This window comes from Culex pipiens, chromosome 2 (genome assembly GCF_016801865.2).
Source record: "Culex pipiens pallens isolate TS chromosome 2, TS_CPP_V2, whole genome shotgun sequence".
Taxonomy (NCBI): Eukaryota; Metazoa; Arthropoda; class Insecta; order Diptera; family Culicidae; genus Culex; species Culex pipiens.
The window spans coordinates 172,960,850-172,985,303 of NC_068938.1; the positions used below are offsets into that span (position 1 = coordinate 172,960,850).

Below are 24,454 nucleotides of genomic sequence, written 5' to 3' on the forward strand. Positions count from 1 at the left end.
ATGGCTAGAAAATCAAACTTCTCAATTTTACTTCCTAAATCCACCTTCACGTATGCATATCGACTCAGTATCAAATGCTGAGCAAATCTTGTGTGTGGTGGCATTATAAGACAGACATTTTAAGATTTTTGACGTTCGCAAACCTTCAAACTCGGTGTATTGATTTGTCCCACTATCCCAGTCACGACGTTCTAGCAGGATTCGAGCAGAGTTCTAACAGAGGTGGATATTCTAACAGCATTCTAGCAGAAACGTTCCATGGTTCTAGCAGGATTCTGACAGAACCAGCTCTGCTAGAATATTTCGTGACTGGGATATACCTACTTAGAGTTCTATTATTTGGCCCAGCGGCCAGTAATTTACGTACAAATAACCCCTGAAAATGCATGCAGATTGATGAGTTCAATGCGAGATGGATATGTTCTGATCGTGGATTCGCTCTTCACGAAATTCAGAGCAATAAAAATCTGATTTTCAATTATTTTTCTTATTGCACACTTTGCACCAAATTCTCCACCCTTGCAAAACATAACTGCACACCAAATATTTGCACACTTGAAATCCTACCACATCCTACCCCTTCAAAAAATCGGCTAGATAATATCAAAGGCCGCCATCTTAGGCCCACTGGGCCCACAAAAAGAGGTACGCTCAGTTTGTATGGGAGCTTTCAACATGCTCCCGGGCTAAAGCGGTATACGCACTTCGGAAGGAATCGGTCAAGAAAAATTTCAAATGGGCAACAGCGGCAGAGTAAGCAAGCCAGAGAGGGTGAAGAAAAGCCCCAAGAAATCGTTCCCTCTTCTTTGTTCTGCTGTTCGTAAAGCTGTTTCTTGACCCCCTTCCTTCCGATCAGCGTACTAGCCTTAAGGGAAACCGATAATGGGGTAATTCCTGCGTTCCAAACTGTCAAAATTCCAAAACGTCAATGCCAATCTTCGGTTTGCTGCTTTTGTTCGTGTTTGAAGTTTCGGGCCGAGACTCTGATTTACATTCATTAGTGTTTGGTCTTCATATTTAACATCTGTGCCCTTTCCTCCTTCATCGCAAAACCCTTTTTTTTGCTGCATGGGCCGATATCATCGCATCATAAATTTGGTAGCCGTCGCGAGACAGAAACAGAACTGTCACTTTCGCCAGGTGCGCTTATCGCGCAAAACGTCAGCCAGCTCATTCATTCGTTCGTTCGGTACTTTTTTCGCGAGTTGCCCCGCACAAGTTAAAGAGTGAAAGAACATTCGGATTAATCCGCCGCGAAATCCAGAATCGATTGATCCGTCCGAGCCGAAAAGTGGTGCCAAATTGGCACAGTGAAGTTGTTTGTGGGGTGGGAGATGATGTGATTGGCTTTTTTGAAGCTTGAAAGTGGCAACGCAATTTTCACCAGGTGACGCGTTGAACCCGAGATTTCTTTCACGGGATCTCGTTCCTCCTTCAAAGAAGAACAGCAGGAGAAGAAGGAAGATTCCCGGTTGCTGTCGTGCCTCGCCGTGTTGTGAGCTTCCGAAAATATCGGCAAAATATTATGTAATTTCGAGCAAGGGAGAGAGAGCGGGTTTGTTTTTGCGTGTGGGGCGAATCCGCCGGAACGACGACGGAGTGGCCGCGCGGAAATTACGCAGAAGCAAAACTGCATTATAATGTCGTGTGCGTGCGTCTGTGTGTGTCCTTCTCTGGGGACGGAGCGGAGACGGTGGCCACCGGGAGGAGGAAAATTTGCAGTTTAATTGCATGCATGCAATCTCTTTGGTCTCGTCGTCGTCGTCGATTTGTACTTATTTTGTTGTTTTTGTTGCGTTTGCAGTGACTGATTACATTAACGACGACGACGTCGGTGACCGCACACGACACGAGGGGGAAGGCTGGGTCAGGACAGGCGGAGGACTGTTTGGGTGTTGGCGCTGAGGAATAGGAGAAATCGGAATAATATCGAGTTTCCCTGAGAGGTTCTGATTTTGCTCACTGTGGGACAATTAAACACATTATTAAATTTTCTTGTTTTGTTAAAGAAAACAATGATTCAATGCTGGGAATTAGCTTCCCTAAAAAAACTTCACGGTCAAGTGACTTGTTCATCTTCACCAGAATGGCACCCTAATCCACTGGCTCAGTCGGAGTTGAGTAAGCAAAACCAGTTCTTTCGAGTGTGGCCATAATTTACGGTAGCGCGCATGCCATCGAGAAGGTTTTGCAACAAAGTTGGATCGAAGAAGTGAATGCTAACAAAAAAGGAAGTTGAGATGCAATTTAGTTTTTTTTTATTGCAGTCGATTAATGAACATGACTTTTTTTGTGGGTTATCATTCGTAATTCAGTTAGATTTGATTTATTTATTTAAATTTGCAAGTTAAACAATTGCTGACTCGGATTTTGTATTCAACTTGGCTTAGATAAATGCATATAAAAAATATAAAAAAATAATAATTTCTTGAATAGAATAACAGATAAAATAAAATAATTGTAGGTACACGTTTTTGAGTCCAGTTTTTTAGCATTCTAAACATTCCAACTGAAAAAAATCCGTTAAAATTTGCCCTGGAAAATTCAGAAAATTAAAAATTGTATAAGGTTTTAAAAATTTACAATTCTGCAGTTTTGTTTTCTTGAATGGGAAAATAAACTAAATTATGACTTTTTTTGTATTTTGGTTGTTTTTGAGCATCCCTGAAATTTCGATTTTTTACATTATTTTTTTGTTGAATTTAGCTTTAGTTTTCAGTTAGAATTTTCTTTGTCTTTTATAATTTTCAATCAGAGTTTTTCGATTATTTTAGATTTTTTTCAATTTTACAGTCCAGACTCGATAATCCGAAGCCTCGACTACCCGAAATTCGATTATCAGAAGGTTTGCGTGGGTCTTCGGATAATCGAATCATGACCAAAAATATTTTGTTTCGCATCTTTTCATTTTTTTTGCTATTTACATAAAATTCGAGTTCTGCGACCCAAATTTGAATATTTGATTGCCTTTAAATAACAAATTGTATTGTTTCGATGTGTTATCACGCCTTTTTGGTCGCCATCTCGGATTTAAAATCTCTTACTCATTTCAGAGTAGTTTATGGGTTATACTTAAGCTTTACAATCTACAATAAAACAATGAAAAAACAATCCTGATTCGATTATTCGAAGTGAAATTTTTCCCATGCCTTCGGATAATCGAGTCTGTAATGTATTTTTTATTGTATTTAGTTTTTATTTTCAAAATTGTTTTTAAATTTTAGAATAACTTGATTAACAAAACGATACTTAATCCACCTTTAGGTGGTTTGTGCCTTCCTCACATTCATAAAGTCAATACATTCAGTAAAAATAGCAACATTCCCTTAACATGTTTAAGGGGTTACATACATGTAGAAAATCACAAAATTTCATATTACAGAAAATTGATTAAATCCACTTAAAAGATGATTTTCGATCACTCCTGAAAGTTTCATGATGGTATTTCATGATTTAACTGGGTTAGAGAATATTAAAGCTCAAAGTTTTGCCATGCGCAAAGCAAACTGTCTAACTTTCTGAGCGTTTTTCTCTGAACACCAAGTTGATTTACGGGTGCCATGATATCTCGAGATGGGACGGACCAAATTGGCTGAAATTTTGGGTGAAGACTCCCAAGACATATCCCGTGTGCATGACGAAGCCGGATTTTGAAATTTTGAATTTTCAAAAAATACAAAAATCAAAAACTGGCGATTTTTTATCTGTAGAACAGAACAATATTTTTAGCTTTTTTTTAAATAAACTTTTTGAAAATCGGCCTTCGTCATGCACACGGGACCGGTTTAACGAGTCTTCGCCAACATTTTGAGCCGATTTGGTCGAAGCAATGATGAGATATCGTGGCACCCGTTTTTGAAACTGCTAACTTCAAATTTCTATAGCTCGGCAATGCTACAGCCAAATGTCTTCAAATTTGTTTTGTTAATAGATGAAAAGGAATATTTTAATGCCCTGAAAACAGATTTTGCAGGCCAAGGATTGATACCTAAGAGCATGCAATGGCACTGACCTTGTTGCGTGCTCTTCGGTTGACGTCCACGTAAGGAACATCCTGGAAGGAGCGTAACTAACTACATCCGTAGTTCTGTTAGATCATCCGAATTATATTGATCAGAACAGTATAGCTCTGGCTCCTTGCGAGTGTCCTATTTTCTTACCTCCACGTTGGCTTGGTTTTCATGATGACCTAGCTGGTGGCCTGTGGAAACGGATCGTAAACCTTTGACCACCGCGGGTCAGAGTCGAGACGGCTAAAAGAAAGGGGCGCAACAATGTGGGAAAGGGAAGTAATTTGTGATTGTAGACGGTATTGTTTTGATTCGCAGTATGTTGAGTCAACTGCTGTGGATGTACCTGAAACATCGCACAACGGGGTTTCTCTTCTCTTCATTCTCTATCTCCTATTTTTATTTTGCTCTTCTGATTCCCAATTCTTCACTGATTCTTTTATTTAATATCCAACATTTGATTTTAATTTTACTAACTTTTGATTCTCTTATCTCTCAAAGATTTTCCACTCTTTTCTATCAATTGATACTGCTGTAACTAACTTTGTTTTGTTTTTTTTTTATTTTTTATTTTTTATTTTTTTTTTTCCTTAAAAATATACTTTTCCTTAATGTACTAGTAATATCAAGTCTATTTATCATTCGCCTAATCCTTTTTGATTTTATTGTGAATTTATTTATTTGAATAATTCTTTATCTTTCCTATAAATTATCATTACTATAATATAAGCTTGTTTTGTATCTCTTTTTATTAACTATTGTCTAATTTTACATCTAATTCATCTAGCTTCTCATTTTTATTCTTCAAAATACGCTCATCATTCTCTTACTATTGATACTTGATTTTTATAAAATAAATTATCTTTTACTGTCAATTGTTTTCAATCTTCACCCTTTTTTCAAACAAGTGAGGTTTGAGCCCTTACTCAATTTATGGAATGGTTAAAGGATTAACACAAATATTACTATTGTATTTTTGGTAAACTTTTATAACATGCTTAGGACCAAAAATTGTAACAAAACACCGCGACAAAAGAAATAGCAACAGATAAAAAGACTCAACAATAGGGAAGATTTCAGGAGAAAACAATACACAGTAAATATCAATTAGTTATTAAATTCAAACTAAAAATAAAACAGTTTTTGCTTTAATGAAAGTTGATAGGCGCACTTTAAATGGATAGGCGCTTATACTTACATCAAACCCTACGTAATGTACCACCCCCGGCCGAGTTAAAATGCGTAACCGGAAAAGAAGGTGTGCATGCCTGGCACGAACACTCAAAGCGTGTTCTAGCGTGCTGCTCGTACTGACTCAGAGCAAGGGTGAGATGTAGGTGTAAGGGCAGTGCGTGTTCGTCGGGAACCTAGTGCATAAGATCGGTCAAGGCCCGTTCTTACACTGAAAATTGCGAATTGCGAATTGCGAATTGCCCTGAAAACAGATTTTGAAAAAAAGTGTAAGTGTGTGCTCAAACCAACCTCTGACATTTTTGCCGATTAACATGTATGTAACCCCTTTACAAATCAATTTTATTACTGATTTCTTTTGATAGGGTTCGCAGACCTTCAATTTTTCTGGCTCATCGGCAAGGTCTGATAAAAAAAAACCTATCCAACGAAAGTTCACATGGAAGATTCAGACAATATTTTTATCACAATATCTCAGATCCGGCCTCCAGATAGTATATAAATAACACTTAAGTGCCAATAACTTTTGATAGCGTTGTCAGATCCTTGATGTTTCAGGCTCATTTGAAAGGTCTTTCGATTATCTAACTAACGATGGGTCGCATGATGGACCCGGACATCATTTTTACTGAAATATCTGAGATCCAGCCTCCAAAAAGTTTATAAATAACACTTAAGTGCTAATAACTTTTGATAGGGTTGTCAAATCCTTGATGTTTTAGGCTCATTTGAAAGGTCTTTTGATTATCTAACTAACGATGGGTCGCATAATGGACCCGGACATAATTTTTACTGAAATATCTGAAATCCGGCCTCCAAAAAGTGTATAAATAACACTTAAGTGCTAATAACTTTTGATAGGTTTGTCAGATCTTCAATGTGTTAGGCTCATTGGAAAGGTCTTTTTAATACCTTTTTGAAAATGTATAACATGATAGGGTTTCTTGCAAAACCACCCTTTTTACAATCTTCCGGACATACGCCAAAATCGTTTTTTAGCATAACTTTTGAAGTGCTTAACTAAACTTGCTGATTTTAAATAGAGATCTATGGGACCCCAAGACGGATCGAATGAGACTAATACGGTCAAAATCCGTTCATCCAGTCCGGAGATAATCGAGTGACAATTTTTTTGTCCACCCACCTACACACATCCACACAGACATTTGCTCAGAACATGATTCTGAGTCGATAGGTATACGTGAAGGTGGGTCTACAAGGTCGAATTAAGAAGTTCATTTTTCGAGTGATTTTATAGCCTTTCCTCAGTAAGGTGAGGAGGGCTAAAAACAAACAATACATAAATGTTTGAATTTTGAGATAATTGAAAAAAAATAAAGCCTCGAAAAAAAAAACACAACATAATTCAAAAACAAATTGTAATTTTAAATATTTAAGCTTTAAATTAAAATAAAAACAAATTTCAAAATAAAACAATTTAAAAACTCTAACATTAAAACAAATAAAATTCTGAATTATTAAAGAAGATAATTTGATCTCAATTTCTGTAATTATTTGGTGTGAATTTGTAAATTTTTAAACTTTATACTTTAATTTTTTTATTCATTCTCTTTATTTTTTTAATTTCTTCTAAATTTAAATGATTATTTACTCAAATCTAAGCTTTTTTATTTCAACCTCCGGCATTATCTGTGTTTGTTCCTTTAAAATTAAACTTGATGTTCTTGTGCTTTTGTGAGTTCTCTGAAGGTTATTTATACGTTTAGTTCTACGAAAAATTTGCTCCCCTTGTTTTATGTTTTTTTTAAAGCAATAATCTTGTTTAGTTAAAAAAAATGGGTTTTTTTTCTGGAACTTAAACTTTTCCCTAATAAAATGGAAACAAATTGAAATGCATTTACCTGTTCAAACTCATATTTTGCATGTCTGTGCTGGATTGAAAATATTTTGAGTTTTTGTGAAATTTAAATGACATTATTGACACAAGGGACTTTTTTTGAGAATATTTGCTCATATGGATGAAAAATATTAAAAAAGAGTGAGATTTAAATGGTCGCACAGAATTTCTGAAACAAAAAAAAAAATCTCAAATTATCACTTTCGCGTTAATTGTTCCTCAGGTCAATCAGTAAAGTTTACCTAGAAGTCATCCATTGGACCCGTTCAAACCTCGATCGCTTGAGGTTAATCAACGATCATTCATGCCTTCTCCGCTCCGTCCCACAGTCAGTGATGTGTGTGTGCTCCATCAACCAGCCAAAACTGGCAGCAGAGCTGAAACCACGAAAACAACAAGACTGAATATCATACTCATTGGGGCTCTTTCTCTCCCTCTCTCTTGTCAGCAGCAGCAGAAGCAAGTTAAAGCAAAGGCGGTTCATTCTGCCGAGTTACATTACAAGCAGCTTTTGTGAGTCAATAAAATTTGATTGAAACGGAGCAGCGAGCGCTGGACGTCGTCACTTGCTAAAAGGAAGAAATTATTCATGGAAGAAGGAAATTTGCAGCAGAAATCACAGAGAGTTGGTAGCGTCGCGTCGCTTCGAAGGTGCAAATGAAGTGAAGTGAAGAGCCGTCCAAGTTCTGAAACAACAGGACGGGAGTAGCTGCAAGAAGAAGAAGAAGTCCCCGTCCGCGTCCCAAATGTATAATGGAAATTTTCATGAGTGTTCCAAGAGTGCTTGTGCGAAACGAAGACGACGACCTGAGTCCCAGAGGACTGAGCTACAGAGGAAGCTGTAATCGTAACGTGTTTTGACCTTGAAGATTTCGGTGTGGAAAGATTTGTGAAGTGAGGAAGAAGGTGCGTGTCATCGCGTGAACAGCTTAGTCGTGCTGATTAGACTAAACGACGCAAATAACCAGTTGAAACCGGACGGCGGCGATGACCTCGTCGTCCAGCATCGATTCCCAGTTTACACCGGGTGGCAACGCTGGCGGTGGTGGAGATGGTGGCGGAAACCACCGGCGATCGCCCCCTCTTCAGCAGCAAAACTACTACAGTCATCACCATCACCAGCAACAGCACCTGCAGCACTCGTACGGCGGTGCTTTGGTCACCGGTTCCATGGCAACGACGCCACCGACGACGCCCCCGATCGGCAATGGGAAGTTGGGCCAGTCCGGCATGCCGGCGCCGATTCCGGCCACGATTGGCAATGGGAGTATCGGTTGTGGTGGGAGTGCGAAACCGGTGAGGACCATTTCGCGAAATAGGGCCACCGTGGGCAGGGATGGCGAGGGGAAGGCGACCTCGACCTCGTTGCCGTCGCGGGTGTCGCAGATCTACTACAAACATGGACTGTTCCTGTCCAGCTATCCGACGTGTGCGACGAGCTTGTCGATTGCGTTGATTATTTTTTGTTGGTGAGTACTGTATTTTTTTTTGTTTTTCTAAGAGCTAAATTGAAAACCTTTTTGTGATTAAATTAGCTTAAACTAAAATTTGAACAACATTTTCAATTAATCTATTGCAATCCGTTTATTGATTAACATTCCAACGCCCAAGGCTCCAAAAAAGTTGGAACGGTAACTTCAACTTGCTGGTTCTCGGGCATAACTCAACCAATCAAGATGATTCTTCTTTCCAGTGATTTGTTAGGATGTCTAGATGATTCTAGACCTTTGCAGAACTTAATTTGATGATCAAATCTGTAATTTTTGCGATAAAAAACATCGTTCCAACTTTTTTTTTCGCGTGTAAAAAAAAAATCGCCGAAAATTCCGCGGAGGCAGTCGTTTAAAAAAAGTTGGAACGATGTTTTTGGTCGCAGAAATTACAGATTTGTTCAAATCAAGTTCTGCAAAATTTTAGGATCATCTAGACATTCTTACAAATCACTGGGAACAAGAATCGTCCCGATTGGTTGAGTTATGCCCGAGAACGGGCGAGTTGAAGTTACCGTTCCAACTTGTTTGGGAGGCTTGGGCGTCCGTGTAAGTTGGACATGCGTTGGGCGTTCCAGTGTTAAAAAAAATTAAGCGCTTTCTAAAATTTTGTCGTTTCAATATTACACCCTTATGAAATGCTAGTCTTGATTCGCACAATTTCAAAATATATATTTTTTTTAAAAGATCAGAAAATTTCACAATCAGATGCCTCTGTGCTCGCTTGTATTAAGCCTGCTGGTTTCCCTATCTAGTTAGCATAAAAAAGCACAGAGGCATCGAAATGTTTCATTTCTCCACATTGAATATTGGACCATGAGTTGCTGAGACATTGACATTGGCTGTTTGGGTAAGAATTTGGAAACATCAATTGACCTGTTTTTTTTTTCTTTTACCGGCTGTATCTCAGCAACTCAGAGGTCCAATCTTAAATGTTTCTTAAACCAAATATTTACAAAAAAGGAAGAAAACGAAAAACAGCAAATTTTCATTTAAAATTAACGTTTTTTTTTAAATTTTGGGTATTATTTCTTCGTTTTAATTTTTTAACGAAATTCATAATTAAACCCCCGGCAGTCGCGTACGTGTACTTTGTACACAGTTTGTAAGGGCACTTGTAAGAAAGGAAAAAACACGCGACTTCCCGAAGGTCAATACCTAAACTTTGCCGAACACACCACATCGATCAGGAAATGTACAGTCATCCCACATATTCGGAACACCCACAAACACGAAACATTTTTGTACAATACATCTTTTCTGTTGGCCCTACTACTTTTAAAAACCTTTATTTGGAAATTCTCTTGCTAATTCACAAGAAAGAGTAGTTATTTTGAACAAAAAAAAACTGCATTTCAAAACCATTTTATCCAAACCAGCAATACACTCCCTCCAAATTCCCTGTTCCATAATAATTGTGTGATGTTATTGTGTCTCCCACAATCGTGGAACACATGAATTTAACTGATATATTCACAAAAAAAATATCAAAAAAAGACAACCCCTTTTTTCTTCCATAATAAGACGAAAAGAAGAATCAGTACAAGTATTAAATCACAAGACCCTCGAAGCAACAACTCATGAAAATCCGGCGACTACATTCTGCTGCACTTGAACATCACGTTAAATTCCAATAAAAAGTACAGGACAATGTAGTAAAAGCTGCATGAAAGTTCGGTGAAATTCATCAGTAACCCATGCAAATTTGCTTTCCATGTGTGTGTCAGCTGGTTTTTTGTAAGTAAGTAAAGTAAATCTTTCCCAGCTCCTGAGGGGAACACCCTTGAAGAGTATCGCGGCCGGCATTTACAAAGCGGATTCAGCGGCAGTTTCATTCTCAACTTAATGTTAATATGTTAAGGTTAATGTAAACATTCCATAGGTTGTCTTCCTAAGGTGTCTTGATAAGGTCCAGTTTGTGACGATACACTACCTTCCCTTTACTAAGCAATCGATTCCAGAAGGGAAAAGATCACCAGTTGTGTTGGTCCGAGCCGGGATTTGAACCCCGATCTACCGCTTACGAGGCGGAAGCGTTACCACTGGGCTACGTGGCTCGGTCCAGCTGGTTTTTGGTATGCATGAATTTCATGTCACAACCGCACGGGAATAGGTATTCGTAAGAACAAAGTGTTCCGAAATTTGGGATTTCAATGATCATTGGTTTTCTTTAAAAAACCTGATATAGAAAGTAAAAAATTAAAGTTGGTCGATACATCAATCGAAAGATCACAAGAAAAGCTTTTCCATAGAGGCAAAAGCAAATCATTATGTTATATTATCGATTTTCTATAGTTTTTTGAACATTACCCAATCTGTTGACTGTTCCGAATATGTGGGATGACGGTACATATATTCAATTCAATTTATTTTATTGGTAAATAATCAATTTACAATTCCGTATTTCTTATAACCTAATAGAGTTTTGGAGTTCCTTTCAACTATGATTTGAACTATAATTCATTTTGATGTAATTGGATATTCTAACAATGGATTTGGCAAGAGAAGGAAATATTAAAAAAAACCTTCTAGATTTGCTAAGGAAAAAGATAGAAATAGAAAAGCTTAAAACTAAATCACAGTATGTTTTGTCTATTGACGTCGAAAAACTTCGCTGCACAAGGCAGCTTATCCGTTGTAGATGTATTTCATCATCAGCTCACTGAGAGCTTGAAATTGTTCTGCCTTGTTTCGACAGGCACGAAAGCGCGTGAGCATTTCTCCAGCAAGGGCGAAAAACTCAGGAAGCGTGAAGAGATCATCACCGGTAACATCAGCTTGTCCCGGGGGAGAACCGCCCCCAGAAGCGGCTACTCCAGCGTACGAACCTCCCCAACCGGGAGGGTCGTACGCTAGAGGTGTCCTGCTCCTCGATGTACTTTTTCCGCGCGGCACAGCCACGGAAATTCGCCGTGTGGTTTCCACCACAGTTCGCGCACTTGACGCGCGCTTTGTGCTGCTGGGCGTTTTCCATTGATTTTTTTCGTTCCAAAAGTTAAAAGTGGTTCCGGATCTAATCAGTGAAGAGTTTAAAGAACAGTTCTTGATAGTTCTGAATGCATGGCAAGATCCTGGGCGGATGATTTACCTTTATCTCCCTCAACCCAGCAGCAACAAGAGAAGACAATCGTCGTCGGGAGCGGTTCAAGTCACAGACGATGAAATCTTTACAATGAAAGCTGGAAGTTCGTGTTTCAAATTTCTTAAAAACTGAAATGGACCAGGACCTGCTTGAAAATCAAAAGTATAAGTTCAGATATATCATATTTATTACAAAGTTTATCAACCTTTTGCTATGCCCACGGTGCCTCCAAAAGCTACCACTCTTTCTCGCCCGGGGAGTTTCAATTTCTTCTCGCAAATGCGCAATTATTCAAATTAAAAAAAGCACCAGCCGGGCGAAAGCGGCGTTGAAACGTTTGCGTCGCTGTTCCGCAATCATTGGTTTTGTCGGTCACTTGGCCTGTGCGAGCAAGCACATTGCGATCAATCACTGTGCAATTGCATCGCCGTCGACCAACCAACTCCGCGCTATCAGTTATCGGGGGAAAAGTTGTTTTCATTTGGTGTGTTGTGTGCGGTGAAATGCACTTTGCAGATGTGTCTGTCACTGAAAATATAATTGTACTGTTTCAGCCAGCCAAAAATTAGGTTTAAATCGCAACACCACTCAAAAACTTATCAAATTTTCATACTAATAGCAGGTGGGTGTGTTCGACTTTCACCTGGAACGAAGGCGTACAACATATTCCAAATGGAGAATAACAGATTGAGGCGTTCCCAGGAAGGAATTACCTGGTGCCACCTGTCCATCACTTGTCGGTGGTGGAATACTTTGGCAATGGAAAAGTCAATACAGCCATTAAGGGGGGATTTATTACGCCTTCCGATAAGTGCGCGTTGAACACGTTTTACGTGGATGTAATTTTAAATTACTCAATTATTCGATAATGACTCAGTTTAGAGGGAATTGCAAAACTGCATTGAAATTGCTGTAATTAGGAGGTGCTTCTTTAATTCAAAATCTTAAACCAAACAAAAAAAAAAATCAATGAGAGTGATTTCAATAAATTTTCGTCCAAACACCGCATAAGGGGTGTGTTTATAACCCGGTGCATGTGTTGAATGTTTATTGACGTGGTTCTACGAGAGATTGCATTTCAGAATCAACAAAACCAGTTTTGACGTGCATCGCTGGCTGGCTGGTTGCGGTGTATTTATAAGGCTTTACGCGAATATACCTCCTTCGTCTTGATAATTGAAACGAAGGTGATAACAAACTGATAGTGGGTTTAATTTTTTGTAAGTGTGTTTGTAGCAGCGATTCTACTCACCCTATAGTTTAGATTTTTTATTCCTATTTTTGGGGATTACACAACACAGCAAAAAAAGCTGAATTTGAGAATGTTGAAAATTTGGTAGGTTGAATATTATCTCTTTTTTAAGTAATATCACCTAAAAAATGTGTAAAAATGTGAAACTAATGTATGTTCACCAGAAAGTGATTAAAATTCATCATTTTCTTATGTAGGATTACACATTTTTTTGGCACATAATCTGTCACCATTTCCTGATGTATTTTATCATAATTTTTTTTTCTGTGTAATCTCTCAAAAATAAATTGGAAATTCTAGTATTTTTTTTTTAAATTCAAAACTGTTGATCATTTATATTTTGAGATTAATTCAGTTCCTTATTAAGCTTTTTTTTCAAAACAACATGCCGCTTTGATTTATTTTGTTACTGCTGTTGGTCAGTTGTGTTGCCAAAGGATCATTCTTTTGCAAAATCAGCTGATTTTTTTTCGAAAAATAATTTAAAAATATAACCATGAAAAACAAAAAAATAAAACAAAATCTGAAATCCCGAAAAACTCTGGATGTCATATTTTAACTACCCCAGAATTTTAAGAAGTAGATAACTCTTTTATGTGTTCTGGAGTTTTTGTTACAAGGGTTCTGTGTTTCATATGTTTATACAGCAATTCCCCACGAAAACAGCATGATTCGAAAAAAAAGTTCTCCGATCGGGCTCAAAATTTTTCTAGGGGTTCCTTGGCCGAAATAATTAGACCCGTATTTTTTGTTTGGTCATTAGGGTGACCAACGCCGTGTTAGGGTGGTCCGAAAATTTGCAATTTTCTTCATTTTTCGCAAAAACCATTTTTTTTCAAAAAATCATGCCTCCGCGACATTTTATCCGATTTAAGCTGTCTTAGACGCAAAAGAAAGGTGATTAGTTTGGTTATTTAGGAAAAATAGTAAGAAGTTTTAAAAATCTAGCTTAACATGTTCGTAATTGAAATACGCAACTTTTGGTACCCTAACATGTATAGGTCATCACTAAAATTTCCAAGTTATCGCAGTTTTAGTGAAAAAAGTCGTTTCGTCAATTTTCCATTTTTGCGCGTGGCGCGTCGAAAAACCCAGTTTTTATTTATTTAAAATATCGTATCTCAGAGTATCGAAAACATAACTTCACCATTTTTGATATGTTATGTGAAATTTTCCGAGGAATCCGATAAAAATATATTCAGACAAAGGCTCTTTGGTCCCGAGACCTTCACAAAAACAGCATTTTAAGTTTTCATACGACCTTTTCAAATGTTAAGCTAGATTTTTGAAACTTCTTACTTTTTTTCCTAAATATCTAAACTAATCACCTTTCTTTTGCGTCTAAGACAGCTTAAATCGGATGAAATGTAGCGGAGATATGATTTTTGGAAAAAAGTGGTTTTTGCGAAAAATGACGAAAATTGCCATTTTTTGGACCACCCTAACACGGCGTAGGTCACCCTAATAGCCAAACAAAAAAATACAAAGGAAGCGCGTGGTCGTAAAAAAAAATCGGAGTGAAAAGTAATTTTTTTGTGTGCCTTTTGTTTCGCATTTTTGTCGTGAATTGTGTGCTGCGAGGAGAAGATTACCCTCTGAAAATGCAGCGTCATCAGTGCATAATTGGCAAAGGGAGCGCGTGGTCGTAAAAAATATTCGGAGTGAAAAGTGATTTCTTTTGTGATTTTCAAAGCCCTTCCTAAATAATCGTTGATCGGAAGGCACGGCGTCGGGTGGATTGTGTTTAAATTTTTCGAATAAGGTTTTATTTTTTTGCGGTGAAAAAGCCATTTCTATATAATGAATGAAAGGCGCACTGACAATTTGGGTCGTTGAGTTAATAGTGGAGCAAAATAACTGTGTGTGAGTGATTTTATGTGCTAACCAGAAAGACCTTCCCATAGCATCGTTGCTCGGAAGGCTCGCCGACGGGTCTGCTATGAAAGTCCTCCCCATAGCGTCGTAGCTCGGGAGGCATCGAAAAGCCAATACCTTATCCCACTGATCATTTTTGATTCATTGTTTAACTTCAGCTGATCTGTCAATAACGGAGTAGCAGCTCATTGGCAGTCAACCATGCTCATGCTCAGATCAGATTGAAAAGCGTTGTAATTTGATGTAAATATTCGGAAAATTAATTTTGGATGCAGGAGAAAACCGGGATTAACAAATAGGAATCTAGTAGCCACCCTGCCATCATGCCAAACGTCCTTTTTGCCTTGGACCAATTATGCCAAAGGTCCTTATAGAAAACCCGGTTATGCCGAATGTCTATTATGAGAAATAGGGTACACCCATTCTATATTATATTTAATAAATGACTTACCAACTAATTATGGAACATGAGATCACATGCAATGCAATAAAGAAACCCACCCAAAATCTCCTCAACGATTACCTAAGCCCGCGCGCACCCATTACCAAATTAGCACATTCGGAAACCAACCGGCAAAGTTGGAAAAAACCGGCTGTTTATCTTTCTTCTTCACTTTTCGCGCTCCGAACACCCCTTATCACATGGGTTTGAATGTCAATGTCAGATAAGGAGAGGAAAAGCAAAAAAAAAAAGCAAAACAAAAAGACAAGAACAGGTTTGCTGTTTCTACGGGGAGACTCTTCCGAAGAATTCGCACGTGTCAAAATGAATATTTTGTTTCGCTAGGAAGCCACAGCTAGTGAATTCCTTGTCTCTTTTACGACCTACTCACTACACGTTTACACTCGCCAGATAGTAAGAAGATAGTGGACGTAGTAGTGCGCCGCTGCACTTGTTGCATAAGGTCGTTACGCTAGTTTACTCTACTCTCTACTCAGCTGGACGGACGAGTACGAGCCGCGCTGACTGACGGGGATCTCCTACTACTCTTGCTCGCAGAAATACGACACTTTTTTATCAACTCGAATGACGCAACCTGAAGCCGAGTTGAGTCATTTGCTAGTGGGGTTTTAAGAATTAGGTTACTGATAAAAAGCATTTAATTAGAACATCATGCTGACTGTTTGTTTTTCTTGTTTGATTGCAGCTACCCTCTGCTGAACATCCCCCTGCCGGGGACGATCCCGACCAAGGTGGTCTTTCCGTACACGGAACAGATCGGCCAGAACCTGCACCTGACGAACGCCAACTCGAGCTCGGCCACGTCGGAGCTGTACAATCCGTTCAGCTTCAACGGGAACAACATCTTCAACATCTACAACATCAGCGTGGACCCGCCGTTTCCGTGGGCTCGGATAGAGCCGCTGCTGTACGTGCAGCAGATCATCCTGCGGTCGAGCGTGGTACCGTGGACGAGCCGGTACAACGATCTGCAGCTGACGGACGCTTATCGGGGGCCGCTGTACGAGGTGTTTAAGCTGATTGAGATCGTGCGGAACCACGAGGATGAGGGTAGTAAAACCACGCTCAGCGACATCTGCCTGCACGTGGAGAACGTGAAGCGACCGTCGCAGCAGATGCTCTTCCCGGAGTACAACTGTCTGCTGCTGTCTCCGGCCAACCTGTGGCAGCAAAACATCCAGAACTTTAACAAGGACAGCAACCTGCTGAACACTGTGTTTGTGAATCATGTAAGATGAGTTTGATATCACAACTCGACATTTTTGAAGTTGATGTAAACGCTTCAGTTTTGTAGTGGTATGATAAATTTGGACAACCTGAACAAGCTTTAATTGACAGAGTTGAATTTTAGTGACTTCCTTGTCAATAAATAAAATTGTAAATTCCGGGTATAGATGGTACGGAAAGATCTTAAGCAAACATGCGCACCCACAATTATCTATCATACCTTGACAAAACTGACTCAACTTCAAAACTGTCGAGTTGTGTACTCAATTTCTAGACGATCAACTCTAATAATCGTTCTCCTTTCCAGAACCTGCAAAAGTCCAAGGTGTCCACCTCGGAGATGCTGTTTGGCATCTCGCTGCGCGACACCGGCGTCAAGCGGTACCCGATGCGGGTCCGCTCCCGCATCATCCAGTACGCGGTGACGCTGATCCTGCGCGAAAACAACCCAACCTTCATCAACTCCCTCAAGGAGAAGCTCACCCGGACGTACCCGCTGCACCAGCCGGTGGAAGATCGCCAGCAGCAGCAGCAGGCGAGCCCGCTCGATCAGTCCTCGATCATGTACATCTTCTACCCGGGCGAGTTCGACTGGAAGGAGTTTCTGCCGCAGTGCATCGCGATCTCGATGCTGTGGCTGTACGTGTATTACTCGGTGCGGAAGATCGAGGAGATCCGATCGCGGTTGGTGTTGGCGTCGAGTGCGGTGCTGACGGTGCTGGGGAGTTTGCTGATGTCGCTGGGGATGTGCTTCTTCTTTGGGTTGACGATCAGCTTGCAGTCGAAGGGGGTGTATCCGTACTTGGTGATCTTGGTGGGGTTGGAGAATGTGTTGGTGATCACGAAGAGTGTGTTGACGACGGACAATAATTTGGATGTGAAGATTCGTGTTGCGCAGGGCCTGTCGAGGGAGGGGTGGTCGATAACGAAGAATCTGCTGCTGGAGATCACGATCTTGACGATTGGGTTGTGCACGTTTGTGCCGGTTATTCAGGAGTTTTGTATTTTCGCGATCGTGGGGTTGATTTCGGACTTTTTCCTGCAAATGATGTTCTTCTCGACGGTGCTCGCGCTGGATATTAAACGGGTGGAGTACAGTGCGGAGGTGCGTCAGCTGCCGAAGATGCTTTACTACAACAGTGATCGTCGGAGTGAGAAGGAAGGTGCGAGGAATGGCGGGATTAGTCGATCGATGTCGCACCCGAAGCTTTCCGGGTTGGATCAGAGTTGTGGTGGGGGGCATGCGAAGAAGAACAGTTTGACGACTTGCGGAAATGGGAAGGACAAGAAGATTCCGAAGCGGTTGAGGATCGTGAACTTTTGGGCGAGGACGCGATTCGCCCAGAGAGGCTTCATGATCTGGATGGTGCTTTGGATATCGAACATCATTTACAACTCTGGGTTGATCGAGTTTATGATCGACAAGAATATGGAGGCGCAGCGAGCGGCACGAGAGGCTAGTAGGGTGGACATCCCGGTGAGCGATATGCACGATCTGAGGTCGGCCGACGCAGCAGGTCATTTGAACCTCAACCACTTTGCCGATGGAGAGTTGAACAGCGAGCGGACCCCAAACATCACGGAGCAGTTGAATCGCCTGAGACACCCGGATTACGAGACCGTCTACCAGCTGTCCAACTTTCATTGGTCGTCGATCCTGAAGCAGTACAACGTTTCGCTCTCCGGACGGTACGTAACGGTTCTTCCCTCGATCAAGCTATCGCACGCGGTCAGTCCTCAAATAGCTCAGAAGCTTCGCAACCCCGACGAGAAAGCGCCGCATCACTTCCAGTGGAAGGCACTGGCCGCCGCGCTGGATCCGCTCGACCTGAACGATGCCGACACCGGAGACGTCCCGAACATCAACACCGGCAACGCTCCGTTCTATCCGAAGACGCCGATGGAGATCCTGCTTTGTTGCATGCTGATCGCCGTCAGTATCTTCATGGTCACGTACCTGTTGGTGATGCTGTACCGCTGTATGTGCACCCGGAACTACGCCGAATGGCGAGCCAGCTGGACCGCGGACAGTGAAAACGAGCAGGAACCAAAGCAGGAACAGCGCGTGCTGGAAGGCGTCCCCATCCAGGTCAACGGTCACAACCACCGCATCGAGTGTCTCGTAACGGACGGCAACATGATCGCCAGCTCCTGTTTACAAGGTCAGGTCAAGATTTGGGACGTAACCAACGGCGAACTGATGGCGGAAATCCACCGGAACAACCACTTTGACATGCAGCGCAAGGAGGGTCAACGATCGCCACCCGGACCTGTGCTGATCAAGGGCGAACCCTCCAACACAAACATCACCGGAATGCAGGAAATCTACCCCGAACAGTCTCCCACCAGCTTCGCCTTCAAGCTTAAAAAGAAACTTCAGTTCAACTTCACCAGCCCGAACCAAAGCCAAGAACCCAAAACCGGCAAAGATCCGTCCCTGTTTGACTTTGCGGCGCAGTACGAGAAGAACTTTACCAGCGATCCGGCGAACTCACAAAAGCGACTCAGCAACGGTGGGCTTGGCGCGGAGCTCCGAAACCGCTTCCTCTCGTCCTCCGGTCCAAATCCGTACTACGAGGCGGCCACCGTGCAGCAGCGACAAAACCACAGCGAAGAAACGTCCCAAAAACCTGGCAGCAGTACGGCGCGCAAGAAATCCTACCAAACCTCGCCGATCTGGTGTCTGGACTTTCTGGATAATCTCATCGTGATCGGGTGCGCCGACGGGCGGCTCGAGTTCTGGGAGGGCACCACCGGCAACTTTAAGGTAAGATTGTAGAGCGTGAAAGTCGAAGTAATAACTAATTGAGTTATATTGTTTCAGGGCATCTACGAGACGGAGCACACCCGCAACAACGGGGTCACCAACATCAAGCTGACCGGGGACAAGGTGGTGGCGGCCCGGCTCAGCGGCCGCATCGACTTCCTCCGGCTTGAAACGTACACCCAGGGTCGGCAGATCGACTGGGGATTCACGTCCGCGTACCGGCGCAGTAAGAATTGCAACTTTAACTCACCAAGTCAGATTGTTAAGCTTCCCTAAACATTCCAGCGCACATTCGCACCGGTTCGGCGGGTAGCCTAAGCATGTTACAGCAGCAACCGACCGGTCCGGCCAACGTTCATCACGCCTCGGAAGAGGAGCTGCGCTGCATCCTGGAGTTTCACCAGCAGGGCCACCAGATGCCGGTGACGTGTCTGGAGGTGGCCGGCGGAACCGTCATGACCGGCAGCATGGACCACACGGTGAAGGTGTTCCGGCTGGAGAGTCACCAGCTGCAGTACACGCTGCACGGTCACTGCGGGCCGATCTCGTGTCTGTTCATCGACCAGTGGCAGGCGGGGATGGGCGCGTCCGGCTGCCAGGATGGGCTGCTGTGCGTGTGGGATTTGAGTAGAGGTGCGACGACTGTCAACATCTTCCTGTTCAAAGACGTTTCAAACATCATTTGCTCGTTTCAGGTGGTTGCATGTACAAAATAGAGGCCCACGACGACTCGATCGTGGCGCTCGCCTGCTCGCCCAGCTATGTGATCTCGTTGGGGCTGGACGAGCGGATACGGGTGTGGGACCGGTTCCAGGGCCAGCCGCTGACGACGATGACGGTGAGCCACGCATACTCGGCGCTGGTGATGCTGACGCCGTCGCTGCTGGTCACGGGGAAGCCAGGTTTGTAGAGTTTTTGCTTTGGGCAAAATTTTATTTCTAGTGAAATTTAAGCAAGACTTGCTAGTACTAGACTGACAAACCATCAAACTCGCCCTTTTTGACAGTTTGGCAGTTTGCTTTGTCAAACACGAAAAAGTAAGAGTTTGTTTGTTTGTCATAGTCTAATACCTGCTTAACTTGATGAGTCTTGGATTATTTGAAAAAAAAAAACTCATTTTCTATTTAACTTTGTTTTTAAGGTCTAAAAATAGTATTTTTTCCTTACTTCGTATTTTGGATCAAATTATAATATTATTGAAATATTTTTATTGAAAAGATCAGAAAATTTTGCAAAATTTTAATTTTATTTTCCACAGTTTCGATATTTCAAAAAATACTATTTTTTATTTAAAAATTCATATCTCGTAACCAGATTTTGCACCAACACGCACGATGGCTCAAAAGATGTTGTTTTTAATCTCCAAAACATATAAAAAATACGCATTTTGAAATTCAACTTTTAGTGAAAAAGTTAGATATAAAAACGGAATATTTTTTTCAGTGTACCTTTTTTCCTGAAAAAGCTCCATGGAATTTTTCATGGACAATCACAAAGGAAAAAATTGCAAAAAATTAAAAAAAAATCAAGGCAAAATAAAAATTTTATAAAAATAAAAATTCAGCAATTTCAAAAATTGAAAACAAAATTGAAAAAAAAAATTTAAAATAAAAAAATTAAGATTTAAAAAATTTCAAAAAATTTCAAAAATGCAAAAGAAAAACAAATAAAATTAAATATTCTAAAAATTTGAAATAAATAAAATCAAATATTAAAAAAAAAATAGTTAGAAAAATCAAAAATTTCAAAATACTTTAAAAATGAACAAAATTAAAAAAATGAACAAAATTTAAAAAAAACACACATTTTTTTAAATCAAAATTATTTTTTTTTATTTTTGAAAGATTTTTAAGAATTTTAAATCTTTTTAATTTTCTGAAATTTAAAGTTTTTTATTTTAAGTTTTATGTATTAAGATTTTTTTTATTTTTCTTTTTTTCTTTTATCTAAAACATATATTTTTTATCTTTTTCAAGATTATAAATTATTCTAACATTTTTTTTACTGTTTTGAAAATTTTAAAAAGATTTTCTCGAACGTCAGTCTTAATTTACCGATGGTAGGTCGACGAATTACGACTTACTATCGCCAAAATACGATCGTAATATTTCAATCGAGAAATCTTGATCGTGAGTCGAGAAATTACGATCTAGATATTACGATGGAATGCAATAATCACCACGATTGTGTTTCATATGTTTATAGGACCTATTAAAACAAAACTATAGGACCTTTTCTTTAATTTTATCCAAACAAAACAAAAGTTTTATCGTTTTTTTAGAAATTTTGAGATCATAGAAAATTATACCTTTAAGGTTTAACTAAATTTTTAAACTGAACTAAACATAATTAAAATTTTCAGAGTCCATATTTTATGTTATGTTATTATTTTTTAATCTCCAAAACATATAAAAAATACGCATTTTGAAAATTCAACTTTTAGTGATGAAAAGTTAGATTAAAAAAACGGGATATTTTTTTCAGTGTACCTTTTTTTCCTGAAAAAGCTCCATGGAATTTTTTATGAACAATTTTCCACAAAGGAAAAAAATTGCAAAAAATTAAAAAAAAAATCAACGCAAAATAATTTTTTTATAAAAATAAAAATTCAGCAATTTCAAAAATTTAAAAAAAAATTGAAAAAAGAAAATTTAAAATACAAAAATTAAGATTTAAAAAATATCAAAAAATTTCAAAAATGCTAAAAATTAAAAAAAAATTAAAGATTCTAAAAATTTTAAATATATATAAAATCAAATATTTCAAAAAAAAAAAATAGTTAGAAAAATCAAAATTTCAAAATACTTTAAAAATGAACAAAATTTTAAAAAAAAACACACATTTTTTGAAATCAAAATTTTTTATTTTTTATTTTTGAAAGATTTTTAAGAATTTTAAATCTTTTTAATTTTCTGAAATTAAAAGTTTTTTTTTTAAGTTTTATGTATTTGGATTTTTTTTTTATTTTTCTTTTTTTCTTTTATCTAAAACATATATTTTTTATATTAATCAAGATTATACATTATTCTAACAATTTTTTTACAGTTTTGAAAATTTTAAAACACATCTCGAGATTTTCTCGAACGTCAGTCTTAATTTACCGATGGTAGGTCGACAAATTACGACTTACTATCGCCAAAATACGATCGTAATATTTCAATCGAGAAATCTTGATCGTGAGTCGAGAAATTGCGATCGAGATATTACGATCGGATGCAATAATCACCACGATTGTGTTTCATATGTTTATTTTCATATGTTTTTTTTTTATTTTTCATATGTTTATGTTTGCCGTTCTACGCATAATTGTCCCATGTTCAAAAAAGTGCAACTGAGAAAAACGCGATTGAAATTTTTCGACCGATTTCTGTGTTTCTACGCATAATTGTCCCGTGGGTTCCTTTTCGCCCTATGTGTCCCTAATCACCCCAGTTAGCAGTTTATCACCTTTGTTTGTGATTCTCTTGTTTTACAAAAGGTAAACAAGACATAATGTTTAGTAAAACTAATGATTCCGTGTAAGAAAATACTTGGTGGGACAATTATGCGTAGAAGTTTAACGATGGGACAAAGTGACTTGGTGTTGTTTTTAATGAGTTTCCGAACAAAGTACCAGATTTTATGTGTTTTTCTTAAAGTACACATCAAACTAAACTTAAAAATGTCATAAAGTCAAAATCGACCAAAACTGACATGGGACAATTATGCGTAGAACGGCAGTATAGGACCTATTCAAACAAAACTATAGGACTTTTTCTTTAATTTTATCCAAACAAAACAAGTTTTATCGTTTTTTTTTTAGAAATGTTTGGATCATAGAAAATTATACCTTTAAGGTTTACCCAAATTTTTAAACTGAACTAAACATAATTAAAATTTTCAGAGTCGCTTAAAAAAATAATTTTAAAATTTCATTTTTTTCAATAACTAATTTTAAATCGATGGTACAATTTTAAATAAGATTTTTTTTTAACATTTTCAACAAAATAATGGAAGTGCCCTTCAAACAAACATGTTTTAATTTGCTGAGGATTTATACAGATAAAATAGCTGTTAATAAAGGCAGTACACTGGAAAAAGGATTACAACAATTAAAGCGGCCAGCCCTACTGTGTTGTGTTTACTCAAGAGTGGATTCTTAGAATCGATCAGATTTCTCAAAATCTACAGGGGAGGAATGATGCGTGGACATACCGTATCAAACGCTCCGATTTATGACTGCATTGTCGTTGTATAGGGTGTGCCAAATGTGATGTTTTTCGGTATAATATTAAAAAAAGAACCGAAATCTAAAAAAAAATGGCATAAAAGGAATAAAATGTTTTAAAAAGCGCAATGCTTAAGCAAATAACTGTCTTCTTTTTTCCAGGATCTCTCATCGTGTGGGACGTCCGGACGGGGGAAGCGGTCCGCGAGGTCAAGCTCGACTGCTCCAACTCGCAGCTCAGCCCGAAGATTATGCTGCCGGCGTGCGGGTCCATCATCTGCGACTACGGCAACCAGATGCGCATCGTGCGCTTCCCGCTCGTTGCCGCCGACAAGTGCGAGTAGGACGGCGATAATCCGAAGAGAAGAAAAGTACTCAAAATAACAGTAGTAGCAAACCCAGGAATTTGGAAACTAAAGATATACTAACTAGTGTTTAGGGATTTTAGATTAACGCTGCGATTTCGTTTGACGCAAACACACCACCTAAGAGAAAACCTAACTTATTAAGTCACCGCTCAGTTTGTTTTAGCTATTATTTATTTGCCCTTAGCTAGGAGGAGATTTCCGTTGTTTGTCGCTTTAAGAAAATTGTTGAACACGTTGAAGGATTCGCTTGTAGCTCTCTAAGCGCGCGCGTTAGAAAACCCACTGTTCTTTCGGTTATTTATTTAGTGTTACGAACCAAGTTCTAGGACTGTGAAAATAGGGCTAAAAGGAAACAAATAAAAAGTGCACGTGGAAATAAAGGTGTCCTTACTACAAGTTTCGGAGAAACAATGCAAAACAAAACTGCAGAAAACGTTCAAAAATGGGAAAACTAAAAATTTCAGTAGATTGTAACGTAGTTTTTAATCACACAAGCAAAGCATGCATGCAGCTCATTACTCAAAATCAATTCAAAACAAACGAGAAGGCCTTTCAACTAATGCAAAGTGGAACATTGAAACATCTACCTTACAGCAAGATTAACAAATGCAACAGAAAAATGGAAAATATTTAAGCAGTAATAACTAAAAAAAGATTTTGTCAT

The 24,454-nt window shown here is 39.2% G+C and overlaps 1 protein-coding gene across 4 annotated transcripts; it reads left to right on the forward strand.

The window, feature by feature from the left end:
• Positions 1-1,156: 1,156 nt before the first annotated feature.
• On the forward strand, positions 1,157-24,420 carry LOC120421851 (sterol regulatory element-binding protein cleavage-activating protein). Of its 4 annotated transcripts, none has more exons than XM_039585139.2 (8): positions 1,157-1,527; positions 7,508-8,528; positions 15,907-16,450; positions 16,756-19,215; positions 19,273-19,441; positions 19,501-19,848; positions 19,911-20,117; positions 23,585-24,420. In XM_039585139.2, exons 2-8 carry the CDS (start codon positions 8,047-8,049, stop codon positions 23,764-23,766), a joined length of 4,392 nt encoding a protein of 1,463 aa, XP_039441073.1. In that variant the 5' UTR covers positions 1,157-1,527; positions 7,508-8,046; the 3' UTR covers positions 23,767-24,420. The 4 variants fall into 4 exon arrangements, with proteins under 4 accessions (XP_039441073.1, XP_039441074.1, XP_039441076.1 ...); XM_039585140.2 differs by having other exon boundaries at positions 7,511-8,528; XM_039585142.2 differs by having other exon boundaries at positions 1,157-1,387.
• The last annotated feature ends 34 nt before the right edge of the window (positions 24,421-24,454 follow it).